This window comes from Neofelis nebulosa, chromosome 9, assembly GCF_028018385.1.
Source record: "Neofelis nebulosa isolate mNeoNeb1 chromosome 9, mNeoNeb1.pri, whole genome shotgun sequence".
NCBI classification, from domain to species: Eukaryota; Metazoa; Chordata; class Mammalia; order Carnivora; family Felidae; genus Neofelis; species Neofelis nebulosa.
Genome location: NC_080790.1, coordinates 77358238 through 77377722, shown reverse-complemented (window position 1 = coordinate 77377722; position 19485 = coordinate 77358238). Strand labels below are relative to the sequence as shown.

At 38.6% G+C, this 19485-nt stretch overlaps 1 protein-coding gene across 6 annotated transcripts in view; it reads left to right on the top strand.

Annotated features, from left to right (window-relative positions):
* PLEKHH2 (pleckstrin homology, MyTH4 and FERM domain containing H2) overlaps positions 1 to 19485 on the top strand; it is a 114426-nt gene that overhangs the window by 24606 nt on the left and 70335 nt on the right. For all 6 annotated transcript variants that reach the window (XR_009248687.1, XR_009248688.1, XR_009248689.1 and 3 more), the window contains exons 3-6: positions 2180 to 2242; positions 12538 to 12687; positions 14554 to 14637; positions 15438 to 15519. Coding sequence is in view for 3 of the 6 variants with exons in the window: in XM_058684274.1 (XP_058540257.1) it covers positions 2180 to 2242; positions 12538 to 12687; positions 14554 to 14637; positions 15438 to 15519 (379 nt within the window). In the remaining 3 variants the exon portion in view is untranslated. The remainder of the gene's footprint in view (positions 1 to 2179; positions 2243 to 12537; positions 12688 to 14553; positions 14638 to 15437; positions 15520 to 19485) is intronic.

The following is a 19485-nucleotide window of genomic DNA, read 5'->3' as shown; positions in this document are numbered from 1 at the left end:
CTAACGCTTAGCTTGAAAAATAACAGCTTTGTGTTGACATTGAAGGTTAAGAGATAACAGCCTTGCTTTGCTCTTGTAAACTACGCCTCATACTCTTGTAAATTAGGCTTCACCAATTAAGGAAACAAAAGTTCAAAGAAAAGAGCATCAGAGGCAGGGTCAAGGAGATCCACTGGTTGCAACTTAGAGGCAGAAAGTCTAAAATAAAATAAACACCTCATTAGGCAACTGTTTCTAACTCATCTGGAAACTGTTTCTTTGTTCTGTTCCCAGGTGATGATAAAACGATGTGATCGGTTATAAAAACTCTGTACGCCGGCTGTTCGAGGCCACACTCTTATCGAGAGTGTTGGTCCCGATCGGTCGGCCTTGCCTCTCATTGTAATAAACTTTGTTGTGACTGTCACTGGTGTCCATAGCATTCTGTTTCAGGAGTCGTATGGATGCAACACCCTGGACCGGGTCCCTGCAGCCCACCCAGTCTGAGGCTAGGGTCGCCCTCCCAGCTGGGACACTCTAGCCATGAGAAGCCACTTCTCTGTGGTTCTGAGAAGTGGGTGGGGCTGGAGCTAGGCATCAGCTGTTGGGGCAGGACGGGGGTGCTGGGGTTTGAAGTGCGCTGGAAGTTCTGGAACACCAAGCCACAATGAAACTGAGAATGAGCAAATATCGAGGGACAGACAGCTATAATGTTGACCATATTTCAGCACTCAGAAAAAAAGAATTTAAAATTGAGTTTTATGTCACAGTTGTGTATTCATTACCTAGTACCCATTTTTTATGTTACTTTGCACTGGGTCCTTTTTAAGGCTTTTCTTTATTTTACTTATAGTAGTCATTTGAGTAATTTACTTTAAATCTCCAAGCTTCCCCCCCCCCACTTTTTTTTTAATTGAAATTTTAGTTAACATACAGTGCATATTGGTTTCAGAGTAGAATTCGGTGATTCATCACTTACCTAGATACCCAGTGCTCATCCCAACAAGTGCCCTAACTATCCACCACCCATTTAGCTTATCTCCCACTCACCTCCCCTCCAGCAACCCTCAGTTTGTTCTCTGTTGTTAAGAGTCTCTTGCAATTTGTTAAATCTCTGAACTTTTTATTTTCTACAGAACTTTAAAAAAAATATGGAGATTTTTTTTTTGATTCTTTGTGCTCTACACTTTGGTGGATGTGCGTGTGTGTGCTAACATGAGTCTCTTCTGTACTCTACAATGTATGAGAGTTAAAACTAGCTAGAGTTTTTTGGGGGTGCCCTAGGTGGCTCAGTCAGTTAAGCATCTGACTCTTGGTTTCAGTTCGGGTCATGATCTCAGCTTCATGAGTTCAAGCTCTGCATCTGGCTTGTGCTGGCAGTGCAGAGCCTGCTTGGGATTATCTCTCTCTCCCTTTCTCTCTGCCTGTCCCCTGCTCGTGCTATCTCTGTCTCTCTCAAAATAAACAAATTAATTTAAAAAAAACCCAAAAAACAGAGTTTCTACTTAAACATGCCACCTACAGAGCTTGTGAGAATATACCACTTTCTGATATCATTGTGACTTTTCTTTTTTTTTTTTTCTTTTTTTTTTTATTTTTTTTTAAATTTTTTTTTTTCAATGTTTTTTATTTATTTTTGGGACAGAGAGACACAGAGCATGAACGGGGGAGGGGCAGAGAGAGAGGGAGACACAGAATTGGAAACAGGCTCCAGGCTCCGAGCTGTCAGCACAGAGCCCGACGCGGGGCTCGAACTCACAGACGCGAGATCGTGACCTGGCTGAAGTCGGCCGCTTAACCGACTGCGCCACCCAGGCGCCCCTCATTGTGACTTTTCGATCAACAAATCAAATATGATATTTGAGGTCTCACTATTCTCTTAGATTTAAATTACTGTTCTTAATATGTGTTGACCAGTAATTCATAAGTCAATGAAGAAAATCCTATGGATGAGCACTCATGTAGTATAGATTGCATTGTACTAAAAGTATGAAACATTTGGTATGTTATTTGGTTAATTTTTAAATTTTTAAATATGCACTGAAAGAGGCCTCAATGTGATAAATTGTATGTCATTCATATCCATTAAACTACTTTAAATATTCTTAAAAGAATTTTATGACATTGCAAGATTTTTTAAGTCCCTTTCAAAAGAGAAATATGAATTTTTAGATTTTCTCTGTTTTTCCTCACTTTACAGATGCAACAGCTTGAGAGACAAGTTATTGATGCTGAGCGTCAAGCAGAAAAAGCTTTCCAACAGGTAGGGTATAATTCTAGTTAAATTTTTTTCTCTCTACCAATATAAACCTTGTTTTGCCCAAAACATTCCTCAAAATAGTCTTTAACCCTTCTCTACATCTTATCTCTTTGACTGTTCTGTGAGCTGGATCCAGAGAGAAAATGGAGAGTCTAACGTTATTTTGCCCCTTAACAGAGTTCCAAAGGATAAAAATGCGTCCATTAGGAAGTGTTCTTTCCCGGAAAAACCAAATATGACTTTCAAGGCAGTCGTAATCATAATGAAGTTTTAAATATAAATATGTTCATAGCAGTTTCTTTGATAGAAATAAAGAGTTGGAAATAATATGAATGCCATATTACAAGAGAATGAATAAGTGAACTGTATTTATTCCATGAAATAGTAAACAACCATTACAAATAATTATTACAGGGGCACCTGTGTGTCTCAGCCGGTTAAGCATCTGACTCTTGATCTCAGCTCAGGTCATGATCTCACAGTTTGTGGGTTCAAGCCCCACATCAGGCTCTGCGCTGATGGCATGAAGCCTGCTTGGGATTCTCTCTCTTCTTCTCTCTGCCCCTCACCTGTTTGTGTGTGCACACGTGCTCTCCCTCTCAAAATAAATAAATAAACACTAAAAAATAATTATTACAAAAGACATACTAATATAGAAAAATGCTTAGAGTTATATTAGGAAAATATGAACACAAATTTTTACTTAGTATGTTAATAGGTATTTGGGAGAAAAGTCAAACCTTTGATAAGTCACTTAGTCCTGTGTGGGCCTTGCCAATATTAAAATGAGTGTTTTCAGTGAGCTCACCAAGTGAGCCTTAAAGTTTGTCTAATGAGTCTCAATCCATAGCTTCACATTTTATGAAAAGATCCTTGTCAAGTTCAGGCAAGTCAGGATTTTCAAAATTATTATTTTTTTCTAGGAAGTATATATTTAATTTCTTATACATGTTCTAAATTTGTCTTGTTTCTTCCCAAATGTAAGTACTACCAAATCTTGTTTTCACCTAAAAGATTTAATCTTGTATAGTAGATTGATTTAGTGGCCTGATAAATTTCTAAATAAACCCAGTCTAACCTAACCCTTGATTTTCTTTAATTAGTTATACTCAGGGGCTCCTGGGTGGTTCAGTCATTTGGCCATCTGACTCTTGATTTTGGCTCAGGTCATGATCTCACAGTTTGTGAGTTCAAGCTCCACATTGGGCTCTGCAGTGTGGAGCCTGCTTGGGATTCTCTCTCTCACTCTCTCCCTGGCCCTTTGTCTCTCTGTCTCTCAAAATAAATTTAAAAAAAATTTTTTTAACGTTTATTTATTTTTGAGACAGAGAGAGACAGAGCATGAACAGGGGAGCGGCAGAGAGAGAGGGAGACACAGAATCTGAAACAGGCTCCAGGCTCTGAGCTGTCAGCACAGAGCCCGACGTGGGGCTCGAACTCACGGACTGTGAGATCATGACCTGAGCCGAAGTCAGACACTCAACCGACCAAGCCACCCAGGCACCCCTCTCAAAATAAATTTTTAAAAATACTTACACTGAAAAGAAATTCCTAAAATTTTACTATGACAAATTTCAACTAGTGCAAGAGTAGAGAAAATAGTATAATGAACCCCCATCACCAGCTTTAACAATTAGTCAACTCAAGGCTAATCTATACCTCCATCCACTTTATTCTTCTCAACCCCCACACCAAGTTATTTTGAAACAAATTCTAGACATCATATTATTTCACCCATGAGTATATCAGCAACTAATCTAAAAATAAAGACTTAAAATCACAAGTATAGTACCATCATCACACCAGTAATTATTTAAAACCTCAAATTTAGGTATTGGTAGAAGTATGAGTAGTAATGGTAAGGACTGATGCTGTGCTTGGTTTTTTATATTGTTTAGCTGGTAAGACCGAATGGTAATATCTCCACTTATAGCTATAAAAATCCAATAGTTACCAGTAAACTCATAAAAGGTCACTTACATTCTATGTTTATGTCACTGTCTGTCATTCTGTACTAAATGTCTTCGTCTTTTTCTATTGGAGGCTCTGTATGTATATGTACCTGTTTAGCCCGACACCCTACAGCACACATTTGGCAGTTTGTCTTCTCTCTCTTGTCTTTCTCTTTACCTCCGTTTCTGACTTTGGCCTTTCTCGGTGACATCTCTCTTTATCTGTATATCCATGCTTGTCTCTCTGTCTGTTCTTCCCTATCTTTCCCTTCCCTTTCTTTCCTTTAACACCTCATAGTATAGGAAAAATAGAAGGAAATCGAGGATGGTTTTGTCTTGCCTTTTCTTAAATTAAAATTCTTAATTCATATGTGCAGCATAATTGTTTAGCTCTGAAAATTTAAGTATTTTTATTTGTGATTTTTGGGGTTTTCTTCTATGATTCACTAGATCTTAAGAGAAAAAAAAAAATCCCCATTCCCAATTTAAGGGAAGCAAGCCATGGCTGTTTGTAACCATTAGGGCCCAATCACTGATCTTCATAAACTAACAGGAAGAATTTCTTATTTGAAGTTGTCCTTTGAGGATATCACGTATAAAGTTATTTAATTCTGTGTGCTGTATTTTACAGCAAAAAGACACTGTGATTGGCTAAATGGCCTTAAATCAAACCTCTCCTCCCGTAAAGCGTGAGAATTGCAAATCTCCCAAAATTTCTATGTAATTTAGCAAAATCTGTAGGTATCTGTATACTTATATTACACTATATATTATTGTATATTATACATATTATACATTGTATATTATACATTATATAAATTACATATTATACATTCTGTACATCACACATTATACATCATATTACATACATAATGATTCTAAAAGTTTATAGGAAATACAAACAGAGAGCAAATAAATCTCATGCACTGATTATATTACCTTTCTTTCTCAAGACTAAGTAAATGTTATTAATGTAGAGTAACTGAATCCTTTGCTATCTTTAACAGTTTCCATAGGACTGTGCCCTATCTGCTGTTTACGTTGCTTAAATTCAGCTTGTCCTTTGTCATTTAGTGAGATCCTAAGACTTAAACTGTATTTATGTTAACCAAAAAGGAACATTTCACTGCTAAAAGCAGTAGTTGGCTAAACCAGCTCAACTCTGCACCTTAGTGGTGTTCATTTTCCCTCTTGTTTTTAATGACTGGCATTACTTTACCTGTGCAACCCTTAAATAAGTTGGCTATAGAAAAGAAATCATACAGTTTTCCATGAGAAATCTTGGCAATCTTTATTCTTAATACTGTAGCACCTTTTCATTGTAGTTGTTTAAAGTTTTGAAAGCAGAATGTGTAAATCTTATTGTACTTGTATTTCTGGGAGATGGATAAACAGCAAATTGCACATGTGGGAGACACTGATACAGAGGATTCATTCTCAAGTATATGATTAGGTGTATATTCCAATCTATTACACCAGTTTATGCTAACCAGTAAGGGGCACATAATTTCCCCCATAGAAATTTGTGTTGTCATTCTGTCCTTCTGGTCTCAGTTCCTTCCCTGTGTTTGATGCAGACCTGGTAGGACCTGGATTTTAAATTCCCTCTTGGGGCTCCTGGGTGGCTCATTCAGTTAAGCATCTGACTTTATTTTTTAAAATTTTTTTTTTTTTCAACGTTTTTTATTTATTTTTGGGACAGAGAGAGACAGAGCATGAACGGGGGAGGGGCAGAGAGAGAGGGAGACACAGAATCGGAAACAGGCTCCAGGCTCCGGGCCATCAGCCCAGAGCCTGACGCGGGGCTCGAACTCACGGACCGCGAGATCGTGACCTGGCTGAAGTCGGACGCTTAACCGACTGCGCCACCCAGGCGCCCCAATTAAGCATCTGACTTTAACTCAGGTCACGATCTCATGGTTTGTGAGTTCGAGTTCTACATCAGGCTGTCAGCTCAGAGCACACTTTGGATCCTCTGGCACCTTCTCTTTCTGCCCCTCCCCTGCTCATACACGCTCTCTCTCTCTCTCTCTCTCTCTCTCAAAGATAAACATAAAAACATTTTTTAAAAATTCCCTCTGGCCATTCTAATATGCAGGCTAATATGCCTTTCTGTGAAGTTGGTTCTTAATAAATGATTACTACTCATTCACGCTAATCTATGGGACCTTATAATGATTTGCTTCATTACGTGGAAACATACTTTATCCAGTGCTATTCCTTTTCACCTTCCATGAGAATGGTTCTGGCCTCACTGCATAAATTCTAGAGCACTATCTCCAAAATAATTGTGTTTAAAATGTGATTGGGGGGCACCTGGGTGACCCAATCGGCTGAATGTCCGACTTTGGTTCATAATCTCATGGTTCGCTGCTGTCAGGTTGTCTGCGCAGAGCCTGCTTCGGATCCTCTGTCCCCCTCTCTCTGCCTCTCTCCCACTTGTGCTCCCCCCTCCAAAAAGATATGATTAGAATAATTGTTTAATTTGCAGTAAATTTTGAATAACTGGTAAACAGTCTGAGATTCAAAATGCCCTTATAATTCCTTTCTTCATTCTATGTTGGAATGATCAGGTATTTTTGTCATGCCATTGCAACATATATATAGAAAGAGAAACTTTCAACCTCCACTCAAAAATACAGTCACATCTTAGTTATCTGTAGTGGGGTAGGGAGGGATGAGGTTAGAACAGGGAAGAAGAAAAGAGTAGCGTAGGTAATTACAACAGGAACAATATTTGCAGCTCCTGCTTTCTTCAGGGTGGGCAGGAAAATGAAAAACAGCATTAGGAGTTGTGTCAGTGTACCCAATACTACCCTCAAGGTTTGACGATTCACCAGAAGGACTCACAGAACCCAGAAAAGTCGTTATACTCATGGTTATGATTTATTACAGTGAAAGGATATAGAGTAAAATCAGCAAAGGAAAAATACATGTAGAGCAGAGTCCAGGAGAAACCAGGTATGAGTTTCCAGTTGTCCTCTCCCAGTGGAGTTACACAGGGGTGCACTTGATTCCCGTCAATGATATATGACAACGTACAAAGCATTGCCAACCAGGGAAGCTCACCTGAGCCTTGGTATCCAGAATTTTTATTGCCCTGGCAGTGGGGATGGGGTGGTGGTGGTGGTGTCAGTCTTATAGACATGGAATGCATGCAAGACTGACCTTAGCTACTCAGAATCCATGCTGCACAGGTCAAACTGATACAATGTAGCCCAGGACCCTGGGTGAGTGGGGGGGGTGGGGGGTGGGAAAGGTATTCACCTTAAATCACATTGTTGACATAAAATATCTGGTGTGGTCCAATATCTCAGGTATGTAGAGTCTTATCAGGCAGGATATTACCAGGTCTCAGAGGTTATTTTTTCCAGGAGCTAATCAAGGACCAGTTCTTTTTTGGGAATGTGCAAGGTTTGAGTACCCCAAGTCTGCTGAGTTAACCCTTTACTGCAAAATAGCTCAGGGGCCTCAGAAGAAATAAAGGCTTTGGGATAATGGCTGAGGAATGTGCTGAGATGTGTGGATGCAACCAGAGTCTCTCTTGGAAGAAAAGGAGAAAGGTAGCCTAAAGTGCAAAGCATTCTTCACCAGAGGATATCCACATATAAGTAATTGCAAGAGTTTCTTTAGCGAACAATTTGAATTTGCAGATGTTATTGGCCAGTCTCTGAGTAGTTAAAATTTTTCCATGGTTCAGGTTAAATTAATGGAAAAAGAACTGGGCTATTTTCTGTGTACTTGTGAGTTATTTTTAAAGGCTGCTCGGTTTTTCTGTAGGCCTCTTATCTTTTCGGAAGACCTATTATTCATACTAATTACCAAGGAAGGTTAGTAAATCCTGAAGAACTTGATCCTAACAAGACCACTTGGCAAGTCGGTTGCCTGTAACTACTTTGTGATCCTTCTCCCTAAGAGGTTTTGCCATTTTTGTCAGTATTTTTCTTGCTTAGAGAAGTTTTGTTTATCTAAAAGTAATGGTTGAATTAAACAGTTGCACATGGTAAAGATTCATCTAAGGAGCTCTAACTGTAGCATTCATTCATAAAATGAGAACACTTTTCAAACTGGGCATATTTTTCAGGGGATAAGAGCACTCCCAAATGAGTTTTCTAGGACTGTAGACCTTTCCTAAGCAATATTAGGACAATTTTATTTTTATTTATTAATTTTTTTTCAATGTTTGTTTATTTTTAAGAGACAGAGAGAGACAGAGCATGAGTTGGGGAGGGGCAGAGAGAGAGGGAGACAGAATCCAAAGCAGGCTCCAGGCTCTGAACTGTCAGTACAGAGCCCGATGTGGGGCTTGAACTCAGGAACTGTGAGATCTTGACCTGAGCTGAAATCGGACACCTAACCAACTGAGCCACACAGGCACGTCTTATTTTTATTCTTTTAAGTTTATTTTTATTTATTTTGAGAGAGACTGAGACAGAGCGAGTGGGAGAGGGTCAGAGAGAGAAGAAACAGAGAATCCCAAGCACGTTCCCTGCTGCCAGCACAGAGCCCAATGTGGGGCTTGAACTAACGAAACTGCAAGATCATGACCTGAGCCAAAGCCAAGAGCCGGTTGTTCAACCGACTGAGCCACCCAGGCACCCCAATATTAGGGCAATTTTATGTGGCAGTCCAATGTTTGTAGGGTAGCTTGCTCCAACTTAATAAAAGGAGACTATAGGTATAGATCTGGTGATAGTTATTTATATTCTTGTTCAGAATCTTCAGCTTTTCTTGAGGTTTGTAGGAGCAGAACAATTTCTTCCCTTCTAGTTTCTTTGCCTTGTCTAATAATTAAATTGACATAAGACAGATTAACAGGAGTAAAACAAGTTTAATTTCATACATATGGGAGCTTCCTAAAAATATGAGACTCCAAAGAAGTGACCAAAGCAGGCAACTTTTATACCTTCTAGACAGGAAGGCAATCCATTTATGAAGAATTGACAAGACAAGGGGGTTTGGGCTTAGAGTAGTAAATTAGTGAAGAAGTAACAAGGTCTGTTTATACAGCCTTCTCAGGCCTTAAATTCCCTATCTCTGGTGATAAGGATGCCTTCTTCCCTCCTGGTAGAGGAGGGGGACATTTCCTGCTTTCAGGGGGACAAAGGAGTGTCAGAGTGTTTTTACACCAGCTGTTTCTCGGGTAACTTTAATTCAAAATAATCCAGATGCCAAAGCAGCACATTTTGGCGAGCCAATTCTGCCCCCTGTCAGGTTTATCATCTATTCCTCTGTCCCTGAACTACCATTTGGACTTGGTCTCTGCTCTTCTCTGCTTCGACAGCTGTCGAGCTCCCTGTGTGGAACTGGCTGTGCCATCTTAAGAATGTTTCTTCGTATTTACTATCCAGCCCATGTCCTCCTCTGGCTTTTTCATGATAACATCTCTGATGTAGACCTTTGTCCTTGACCTTTTAGTCTGCTCTTCCTGCAGAAAGCCTGCTATATTACGTTAAAAATATAAATCTTGGGGCGCCTGGGTGGCGCAGTCGGTTAAGCGTCCGACTTCAGCCAGATCACGATCTCGCGGTCCGTGAGTTCGAGCCCCGCGTCGGGCTCTGGGCTGATGGCTCAGAGCCTGGAGCCTGTTTCCGATTCTGTGTCTCCCTCTCTCTCTGCCCCTCCCCCGTTCATGCTCTGTCTCTCTCTGTCCCAAAAATAAATAAAAAATGTTGAAAAAAAAAAATATATATAAATCTTAAGGTAACTTAAAATTATCACTTGGATAGTGGAATACAGGTTTTGTCTCCTATTTTGTGTTTTTTATTTTTTTAATGTTTATTTCTTTATTTTGAGGGAAAGAGGGAGCATGCAAGCAGGGGAAGGGCAGAGAGAAAGAATCCCAAGCCGCGCTGTCTGTGCAGAGCCCGACTTGGGGCTCGAACTCAATGACTGTGACATCATGACCTGGGCCAAAATCAACAGTCGGATGCTTAACTGACTGAGCTACCCAGGTGCCCCTCTTTTATTTTTTAAATCTACTTTTATTTTTATAGTTTTCAGATATCTGGGTGGTATTTAAGTAGGACACATTTGGCATTACAGTTGAATTTACAATTCTGCAGTGAACCCACAGATGAAACCTTGTATTCATGGTTAAAAACAAAACAAAACTAATCTTAACACCCTCCTTCTAGAAGCCCTCATCAGTCAAGTATTTTTGAACGTTAAGTGGATTCATCATGATCTTTCAGATGTGTTTTTTTTTTTTAATTTTTTTTTTCAACATTTATTTATTTTTGGGACAGAGAGAGACAGAGCATGAACGGGGGAGGGGCAGAGAGAGAGGGAGACACAGAATCGGAAACAGGCTCCAGGCTCTAAGCCATCAGCCCAGAGCCTGACGCGGGGCTCGAACCACGGACCGTGAGATCATGACCTGGCTGAAGTCGGACGCCCAACCGACTGCGCCACCCAGGCGCCCCTCAGATGTGTTTTTAATAGTTTAAGATTTTTTCATCTAAATTATCATTGTTAATTTCTCAAATGCTTTTGCATATTTTTCTTCTTTGCCTCCTGCAGTCTAAACAAAAATTATAAAAATTACATTCTTACCTATTCTTAGCACATGGAATAAAAGTCTTAATCTACAGTGCTCGGTACTTTATTTTCTTTCTTACTATCATTAATATCTCACACATTCCTTCTAAGATTTCATATGCCCAGATGTGTTTTGCAACAGATCCAAGCAGAAATCAGTGCATCTTAGATATTAAAATTAAGGCTTAACTCAACCCTGGGTCACACACCAGTCTCTTTGTCTTGCTGTATTTTTTCCCATTGCCTTTATCACCTTGTATAACATACTGTATGATTTTTACATTTTATTATATTTGTGATCTGTCTTATTCACTAGAATGTAATTTCTATGCAGAGATTTTATTCACTGATATCTTCCCAGGGCCCGGCACTTGGCTGCTATCCACTGAATGTTTGTTAAGTGAATGAATCAATAAACCCTCACTGAATGCACTCTCCTACCTGTATCTTAATTCTCATAGTTTTTTAAATTTTTTGTGATTCCATCATTTGAAGCTTTCAAGTTCTTTTATTTTCCTTTTCCTTTCCATCATGTATGTGTTTCTTTTTCACCTAAGTTCAGTTTGTTTCCCCCAAATGTGCTATTATACAAGGTCATCCAATCTGATCGTCTCTCACTACTCACCTTCTTTATATTCCTGCTTCACTTAAAATTTGATAAATTGGGGGCGCCTGGGTGGCGCAGTCGGTTAAGCGTCCGACTTCAGCCAGGTCACGATCTCGTGGTCCGTGAGTTCGAGCCCCGCGTCAGGCTCTGGGCTGATGGCTCAGAGCCTGGAGCCTGTTTCCGATTCTGTGTCTCCCTCTCTCTCTGCCCCTCCCCCGTTCATGCTCTGTCTCTCTCTGTCCCAAAAATAAATAAAAAACGTTGAAAAAAAATTTAAAAAAATAAAAAATAAAAAAAAAATTTGATAAGTTGAAGGCTGCAAACTTTCTGATTCTATACTCACATGAAATGCCTTGAATATTATCATTGTTCTAGTAAACATGTACATTACTTTAGACGATAGCAATATTCTGAGACTCTCTTATGTGCCCTTGTGTACCTCAAAGGTAACACCACTTGGTAAAATGGTCTTCAGACTTTATAATTATTAAATACGTTAAATCGTGCTGTTCAATATTTTGTTTTATGATGATACCTTTTAGGAATCTATTTAATGTTAACATAAAAATTTCATGCATAATACCCTATGACCCAACAATTGCACTACTAGGCATTTATCCACGGGATACAGGTGTGCTGTTTCGAAGGGACACATGCACCCCCATATTTATAGCAGCACTATCAACAATAGCCAAAGTATGGAAAGAGCCCAAATGTCCATCGATGGATGAATGGATAAAGGAGATGTGGTATATATAGACAATGGAGTATTACTCAGCAATCAAAAAGAATAAAATCTTGCCATTTGCAACTACATGGATGGAACTAGAGGGTATTATGCTAAGTGAGATGAGTCAGTCAGAGAAAGACAAAAATCATATGACTTCACTCATATGAGGACTTTAAGACACAGAACAGATAAACATAAGGGAAGGGAAGCAAAAATAATATAAAAACAGGGAGGGGGACAAAACAGAAGAGACTCATAAATATGGAGAACAAACTCCATATGGAGTGGAGGGGCTGTGGGAGGGGGGATGGGCTAAATGGGTAGGGGCACTAAGGAATCTACTCCTGAAATCATTGTTTCGCTATATGCTAATTTGGATGTAAATTTTAAAAAATAAAAAATAAAATTAAAAAAATATATATCTAAAAAATTAAATGCATAACATTAATTTTCTATCCTCTAAATTTAGGTACAAGTTATGGAAGAGAAATTAAAAGCAGCTAATATTCAAACCAGTGAATCAGAGACAAGCTTGTATAAAAAGTGTCAAGATCTGGAGACCCTAATACAGGAAAAAGATGACATTATTCAAAACTTGGAATTGCAACTCGAGGAACAGGTTGGGAAGAATTTGATCATTACAGTCTAAATACATGCATTTTAAATGCATTCTTAGAGAGGTTGAAGAGAGAGAGAGCCCATACTTCTGAATTTGGGTCAGAAATCTCATTTATTTGGTCAACTCATGGAGTCTAATCACATTTGTTGGTGAAAGGTACAAATAAACTGGCATTCTCTTTAAGTCTGGGTGATTCCAAGGCCATATCTAACACTTTTTGGATGTGACTGTGCTCCTTAACATTCAAACTTTAGACTTTTAACTTGAAAACACTTGGTTAGCAGCAGGTATTTCTGTCTGTGAAATGTTTGAAATAGATGTTTGCCTTAACATTTTTAGGGTGTTGGAAATATTTATGGAACATTGTATTTTAAATGTATGTTTGATGCTAATCCTTCTGTTTAAAAATGTGCATACTGTTTTAAAATTTTTTTTTTAACGTTTTATTTAGTTATTTATTTATTTATTTTTTTAAACATTTTTTATTTATTTTTGGGACAGAGAGAGACAGAGCATGAACGGGGGAGGGGCAGAGAGAGAGGGAGACACAGAATCGGAAACAGGCTCCAGGCTCCGAGCCATCAGCCCAGAGCCTGACGCGGGGCTCGAACCCACGGACCGCGAGATCGTGACCTGGCTGAAGTCGGACGCTTAACCGACTGCGCCACCCAGGCGCCCCCGTTTTATTTATTTTTGAGACAGAGAGAGACAGAGCATGAACGGGGGAGGGGCAGAGAGAGAGGGAGACACAGAATCGGAAGCAGGCTCCAGGCTCTGAGCCATCAGCCCAGAGCCCGATGCAGGGCTCAAACTCACGGACCGCGAGATCATGACCTGAGCTGAAGTCGGCCGGTTAACCGACTGAGCCACCCAGGCGCCCCTTGTGCATACTGTTTTAAACCACTTTATTGAGATTAAGTATAGTTTCTAGTTTATTTTAAAATTTTATTAAGAAAAAAAAATTGCATTGAGATAATTTGTTTAGGAGCACCTGGGTGGCTCAGTTGGTTAAGCGCCCGACTCTTGATTTTGGCTCAGGTCATGATCCCAGGGTCATGGGATCAAGCCCCATGACAGGCTCCTCAGTGAGCATGGAGCCTGCTTAAGATTCTCTCTCTCCCCCTGCTTCTCCCCACCCCCTCTAAAAGATAAAAAATAAAGGATTATTTGCTTACATCATCATTTAGCATCATTTAAATATGACCACTATGAAATTATTAAGTACTTTAAATTGTTTTTTATCTTAACCGTTTATTTTCATTTCTCTGGGGATCAGTATTTGTTTAGCTCACTGGTTTTTAACTTTTCACCACGTCCCACCTCCCACCCACTGTGATTTATATGACAGTCATATTCTTGTAATTTTATGACCACAACCAGATTTTAAGGTTGGTAAATGTGAGCTAGAGTTTTTTTCTTTCATTTTTTTTCTGGGTCTTTTAAAACTGTATTAAAAAAAAACAAATAAAAACTTGCATTTGAGGGGAAAACAAACCATGCTCCAGGGGAGAGTCTAATTTCCCTCTCCCTAGCCTGGTTGACTGCTATCCCACTGTTATAAACCCTAGACCATTTACAGAAATCGTTTACTTTATTGATAAATTCAGTGGATGGATTTCAATATATGATCTTTCAGAGAAAGCAGTTGTTAAAACTAATAATATTTGCATATGCCTTTGTGTTTGTTATTATATCTGCTGGACAATTGTTTTATTTTTTACTCTATTTGAAGTATTTTACTGTATATTGAAGGTCAATGTGTTAACTTGGTAACAGGTTTTAAGTGAATTTGTCTATCATATTTATGATGTAACATTTCCAGATCACTGAGCCTATGTTTGAACTAAACTGCTAATGTTATTTCAGAAACAAATAAGGATACAAGAAGCTAAAATAATAGAAGAGAAAGCAGCTAAGATCAAAGAATGGGTAACACTTAAATTAAATGAGGTATTTATTGCTATATCTTGCCTTTTCTTTACCTTTTATTTCTTTTGAATAGATAAGTCATCAGAATATCTGATCATTCTGAATGAAACATAATTCTGATCAGTTGGTGGTGCTGCTGTCTTTTGGTAAACATGAGACAGGTAGCTTTTATTTTTATGTCCAGTGTATTTCTAAAATTAAAAATATTGCTAGGCTCGTAGTAAACAGTTTAAGTAGCCCCATTCTAACTAGTTGATTTTAGTTCTAATTAGTTAATTTTAAATAGTTATAGAACATATGTGTGTATATCATAAAATTAATGTGTTCAGTATCATCTTGAGAAGAACGCATTAGTTTATATGGCACATTAAATGCTGAAATAATTTGGTTTAAAATAATTTTACAGTGGGAAAGGCATGGGGGTGAAAATATTTGAAACTCTCAGCTTTAGGGGCACCTGGGTGGCTCAGTCAGTTGAGCATCTGTCTCTTGATTTTGGCTCAGGTCATGATCTCAGGGTTGTGGGATTGAGCCTCTTGTTGGACGCTGATCACGGAGCCTGCTTGAGATTTTCTGCCCCTGTCTCCTGCTTGTGCTTTCTAAAAAAAAAAAAAAAGTCACAGTTCTGGAAAAAATAAATATTAAAGCCATGATTATCTAGGTTGATAACTATGCTGATAAATTCATCTGATATTTTCTCATCATTTCTTTCATATTTTGCTTACATGTAATTAGGTAGTAACATTTAAAAAAATCATAATTTATTAGTACATTTTAGAAATGTTATTCCTGTATAAAAGAATACAATTATGTCCTTTCAGCTGGAAGTAGAGAATCAGAATCTTCGTTTGATCAACCAAAATCAAACTGAAGAGATAAGAATAATACAGTCAAAACTACAAGGTATGAGTATTTTGACTAAGATAGCTTAGTTTGGGTTTATTAGGCTATATGGAATTTTACTGTTGAGCACTTAAAATAGGACTAGCACAACCAAATAATTGAATTTTACATTTTATTTAATTTGAGTGGATTTTAATTTAAATAGCCAACATGTCCATATCAGCACAGCTAGCCAATTGGAGATAACCCAACAGGGATAATATTAATTTGAATGTTTAATTTCAGGTGTGTTTGCTTAAAAAACATCAGGTATTTTATTTTCTGTTTTCACTTGCATTGCAGTGATATTCAATAGTGATTGAAAATCTTATAGCCTGAATATTTTGAGCAACATTTTATAATAATAATAAACTCTTTGCATTTTTTAATGCTTTGGGTTACTTTCTTCCTTTTCGACTCAAAAGCCTAAAGATGGGTGGTAGAGTTACAGATAGAGATTTATTTAATATGCTATTTTGGTGATCACCACTCAAGTGCACATTGAGCTGAAGACAAGATGAATCCACAGGGTTATTAGACCCTGGGCTAGTCTAGTGGTTTTCAAACTTATTTAGTAACAGAACCCTTTTCAAAACAGTATTTTTTTTTTATCAAGATATAAAACAGTGAAAGCAGTGTTAGGTGATGGGTCCATTTGCAGACTCGCTTTACTCATGCCTCACCTTTTTTTTTTTTTTTTTTTTAATTTTTGTTTAATTTATTTTTTTAATTTACATTCAAGTTAGTTATTAGCATATAGTGCAATAATGATTTCAGGAGTAGATTCTTTAATGCCCCTTACCCATTTAGCCCTTCCCCCTCCCACAACCCCTCCAGTAACCCTCTGTTTGTTCTCCATATTTAAGACTCTCTTATATATTTGTCCCCATGCTTGTTTTTATATTATTTTTGCTTCCCTTCCCTTATGTTCATCTGTTTTGTATCCTAAAGTCCTCATATGAGTGAAGTCATATAATATTTGTCTTTCTCTGACTAATTTCGCTTAGCATAACACCTTCTAGTTCCAGCACGTAGTTGCAAATGGCAAGATTTCAATCTTTTTGATTGCTGAGTAATACTCCATTGTGTATATATACCACATCTTCTTTATCCATTCATCCATCGATGGACATTTGGGCTCTTTCCATACTTTGGCTATTGTTGACAGTGCTGCTATAAACATTGGGGTGCATGTGCCCCTTCAAAACAGCACACCTGTTTCCCTTGGATAAATACCTAGTAGTGCAATTGCTGGGTCATACGGTAGTTCTATTTTTAATTTTTTGAGGAAGCTCCATCCTGTTTTCCAGAGTGGGTGCACCAGTTTGTATTCCCACCAGCAGTGCAAAAGGGATCCTCTTTCTCCGCATCCTCGCCAACATCTGTTGTTGCCTGAGTTGTTAATGTTAGCCATTCTGACAGGTGTGAGGTGGCATCTCATTGTGGTTTTCATTTGTATTTCCCTGATGATGAGTGATGTTGAGCATTTTATCATGTGTTGATTGGCCATCTGGATGTCATCTTTGGAGAAGTGTCTATTCATGTCTTTTGCCCATTTCTTATTTGTTTTTTGGGTGTGGAGTTTGAGAAGTTCTTTATAGATTTGGGATACTAACCCTTTATCTGATATGTCATTTGCAAATATCTTCTTCCATTCTGTCGGTTGCCTTTTAGTTCTGCTGATTGTTTCCTTCACTGTGCAGAAGCTTTTATTTTGATGAAGTCTCAGTAGTTTATTTTTGCTTTTGTTTCCCTTACCTCTGGAGATGGAGACGTGTAGAGTAAGAAGTTTCTGAGGCCAAGATCAAAGAGGTTTTTGCCTGCTTTCTCCTCGAGGATTTTGATGGCTTCTTGTCTTACATTTAGGTCTTTCATCCATTTTGAGTTTATTTTTGTGTATGGTTTAAGAAAGTGGTCTAGGTTCATTTTTCTGCATGTCACTGTCCAGTTTTCCCAGCAGCACTTGCTGAGGAGACTGTCTTTTTTCCATTGGATTCTCTTTCCTGCTTTGTCAAAGATTAGTTGGCCATACGTTTGTGGATCCATTTCTGGGTTCTCTATTCTGTTCCATTGATTTGAGTTTCTGTTTTTGTGCCAGTACCATACTGTCTTGATGATTACAGCCTTCTAATACGGCTTGAAGTCCGTACTCATGCCTCTTCTTTCACCCACTATGACATTTCCACAAAGCCCTGGGGTTTCACAGAATTCATTGGAAAAATACTGGCATTGTAGAGGTGCATGGGCTTTGAAGTCAACTTTAATGCCCTACAATTTCATAACTGTGTTACCTTTCTGCATTTTTTTTTTTTACATCAGTAAAATGGTAATGGTAATAGTGCCTTCCTGGTTCCACGAGAGGTTGTCGATTTTAAGACCTATGAAATTGTTTTGTCTAATGCATGTTAATACTTATGGCTCTCATTTTGTAAGGGAAAAAGCTCCTGTTTTCCTTTTCCCTCAATGCATCTGACACCAGATGTGTGCAAGTTTTTCCCACACAAAGCAATTCTCCGGTTCCCAGAAGACACAAACTGGGTGTCCTACAAATTTAACTCAATTCTGATATTATCTACTTAAAATTAGCATCAGATCTTACAGCTTAAAGGCTTGTTCCCACAAAACTACCCCCCACCACATCAGATACCACTTCAAACACAGTTGTAAGTATCAGTTTTCAGCCCCACTTTTGCCAAACTGGGTCTAAATCAAAGGTTCCCACGACCCTCCTCAGGTTTGATAATTTTCTAGAGCAGCTTACAGAACTCAAACAAACACTTTACTCACCAGATTACTGGTTTATTACAAAAGATATAACTTAGGAACCGCCAGATGGAAGAGATGTAGAGGGCGAGGCTTGGAGAAGGGGCATAGAGCTTCCATGCTCTCTCTGTGCACACCACCCTCCCAGCACCTTCACTTGTTCATCATCCTAGAAGCCCATCCTTTTGGGTTTTTATGGCAGCTTCATTATGTCAGCTTGGCTGACTGAATCATTGGCCATTGGTGATTAAGTCAATTTTCAATCCTCCGCTCCCCTGAGGTCAGAGGTAGAGTGGGTGGAGGATGAGGCTCAATGTTCCAACCTTCTAATCCCGTGGTTGGTTCCCTAGGCAACCAGCCCCCATCCTGAGGCTATTTAGGGGCTTTCCAAAAATCACCTCATCAACACAAACTCTGATGTCGTTGAAAGAGCTTGTTCTGAAAACAAGACACTTTTATTGCTCTTACCACTTAGAAAATCCCAAGGGTTTTAGGAGCTGAATGCCGGGAACCATGGATGCAGACCAAGATATGTATTTCTTCTATCACAATTTCTCCACCTGTATGATGAGAAGTCAGTGTCCACATAGTTGATTTGGAATTCCATATTTACATATGGAATCATTGACACAGATTGAATATAATAAGCCTACTCTGAAAAGGCTGATATTTTACCCGATATTCTTAGCTTGTAATTCTAGTCTTCAGTGGCAGTCTCTTCAGTCTTGTAGACTAAAGGGTATTAATCCTTGGGGCCTAGGCTTGGACTGGAGAAGAGTAGATACAATCATGTAGATATAGTATAGTACTTTAAAAATGTATATGCAAATATATGATTATTAAAATACTGTGGATTAGTTCTGTGAGAGATAATCAACATGAGAATAATAAAAGTACACCCAAAAGAATACTATAGATAAGATATATTTCTTATGCTCTAGTCAGTTATCAGCTGCTATTTAATTTAACCCTTTGGTGCTCTCCCAGAGGTAAGAATTTAATTTTTTTGGAAACTTTTCTTACTATCACTGGGATCTCCGTGCTTTTAATCTTGTAAACAGGGGTGTTAGAAGATGGATTAAATCTGTAATTAATCACTGCATGAGCTATCTAAATTCTGTGTCTAGAAACTGCCCCTTCTCCTTTTTTTTCCTCTAACGCAGCGATGAAGGCTCGCCATATTGTGGTCATGTTACATCAAGCCCCTCTTTCTGCTCTCTTGGA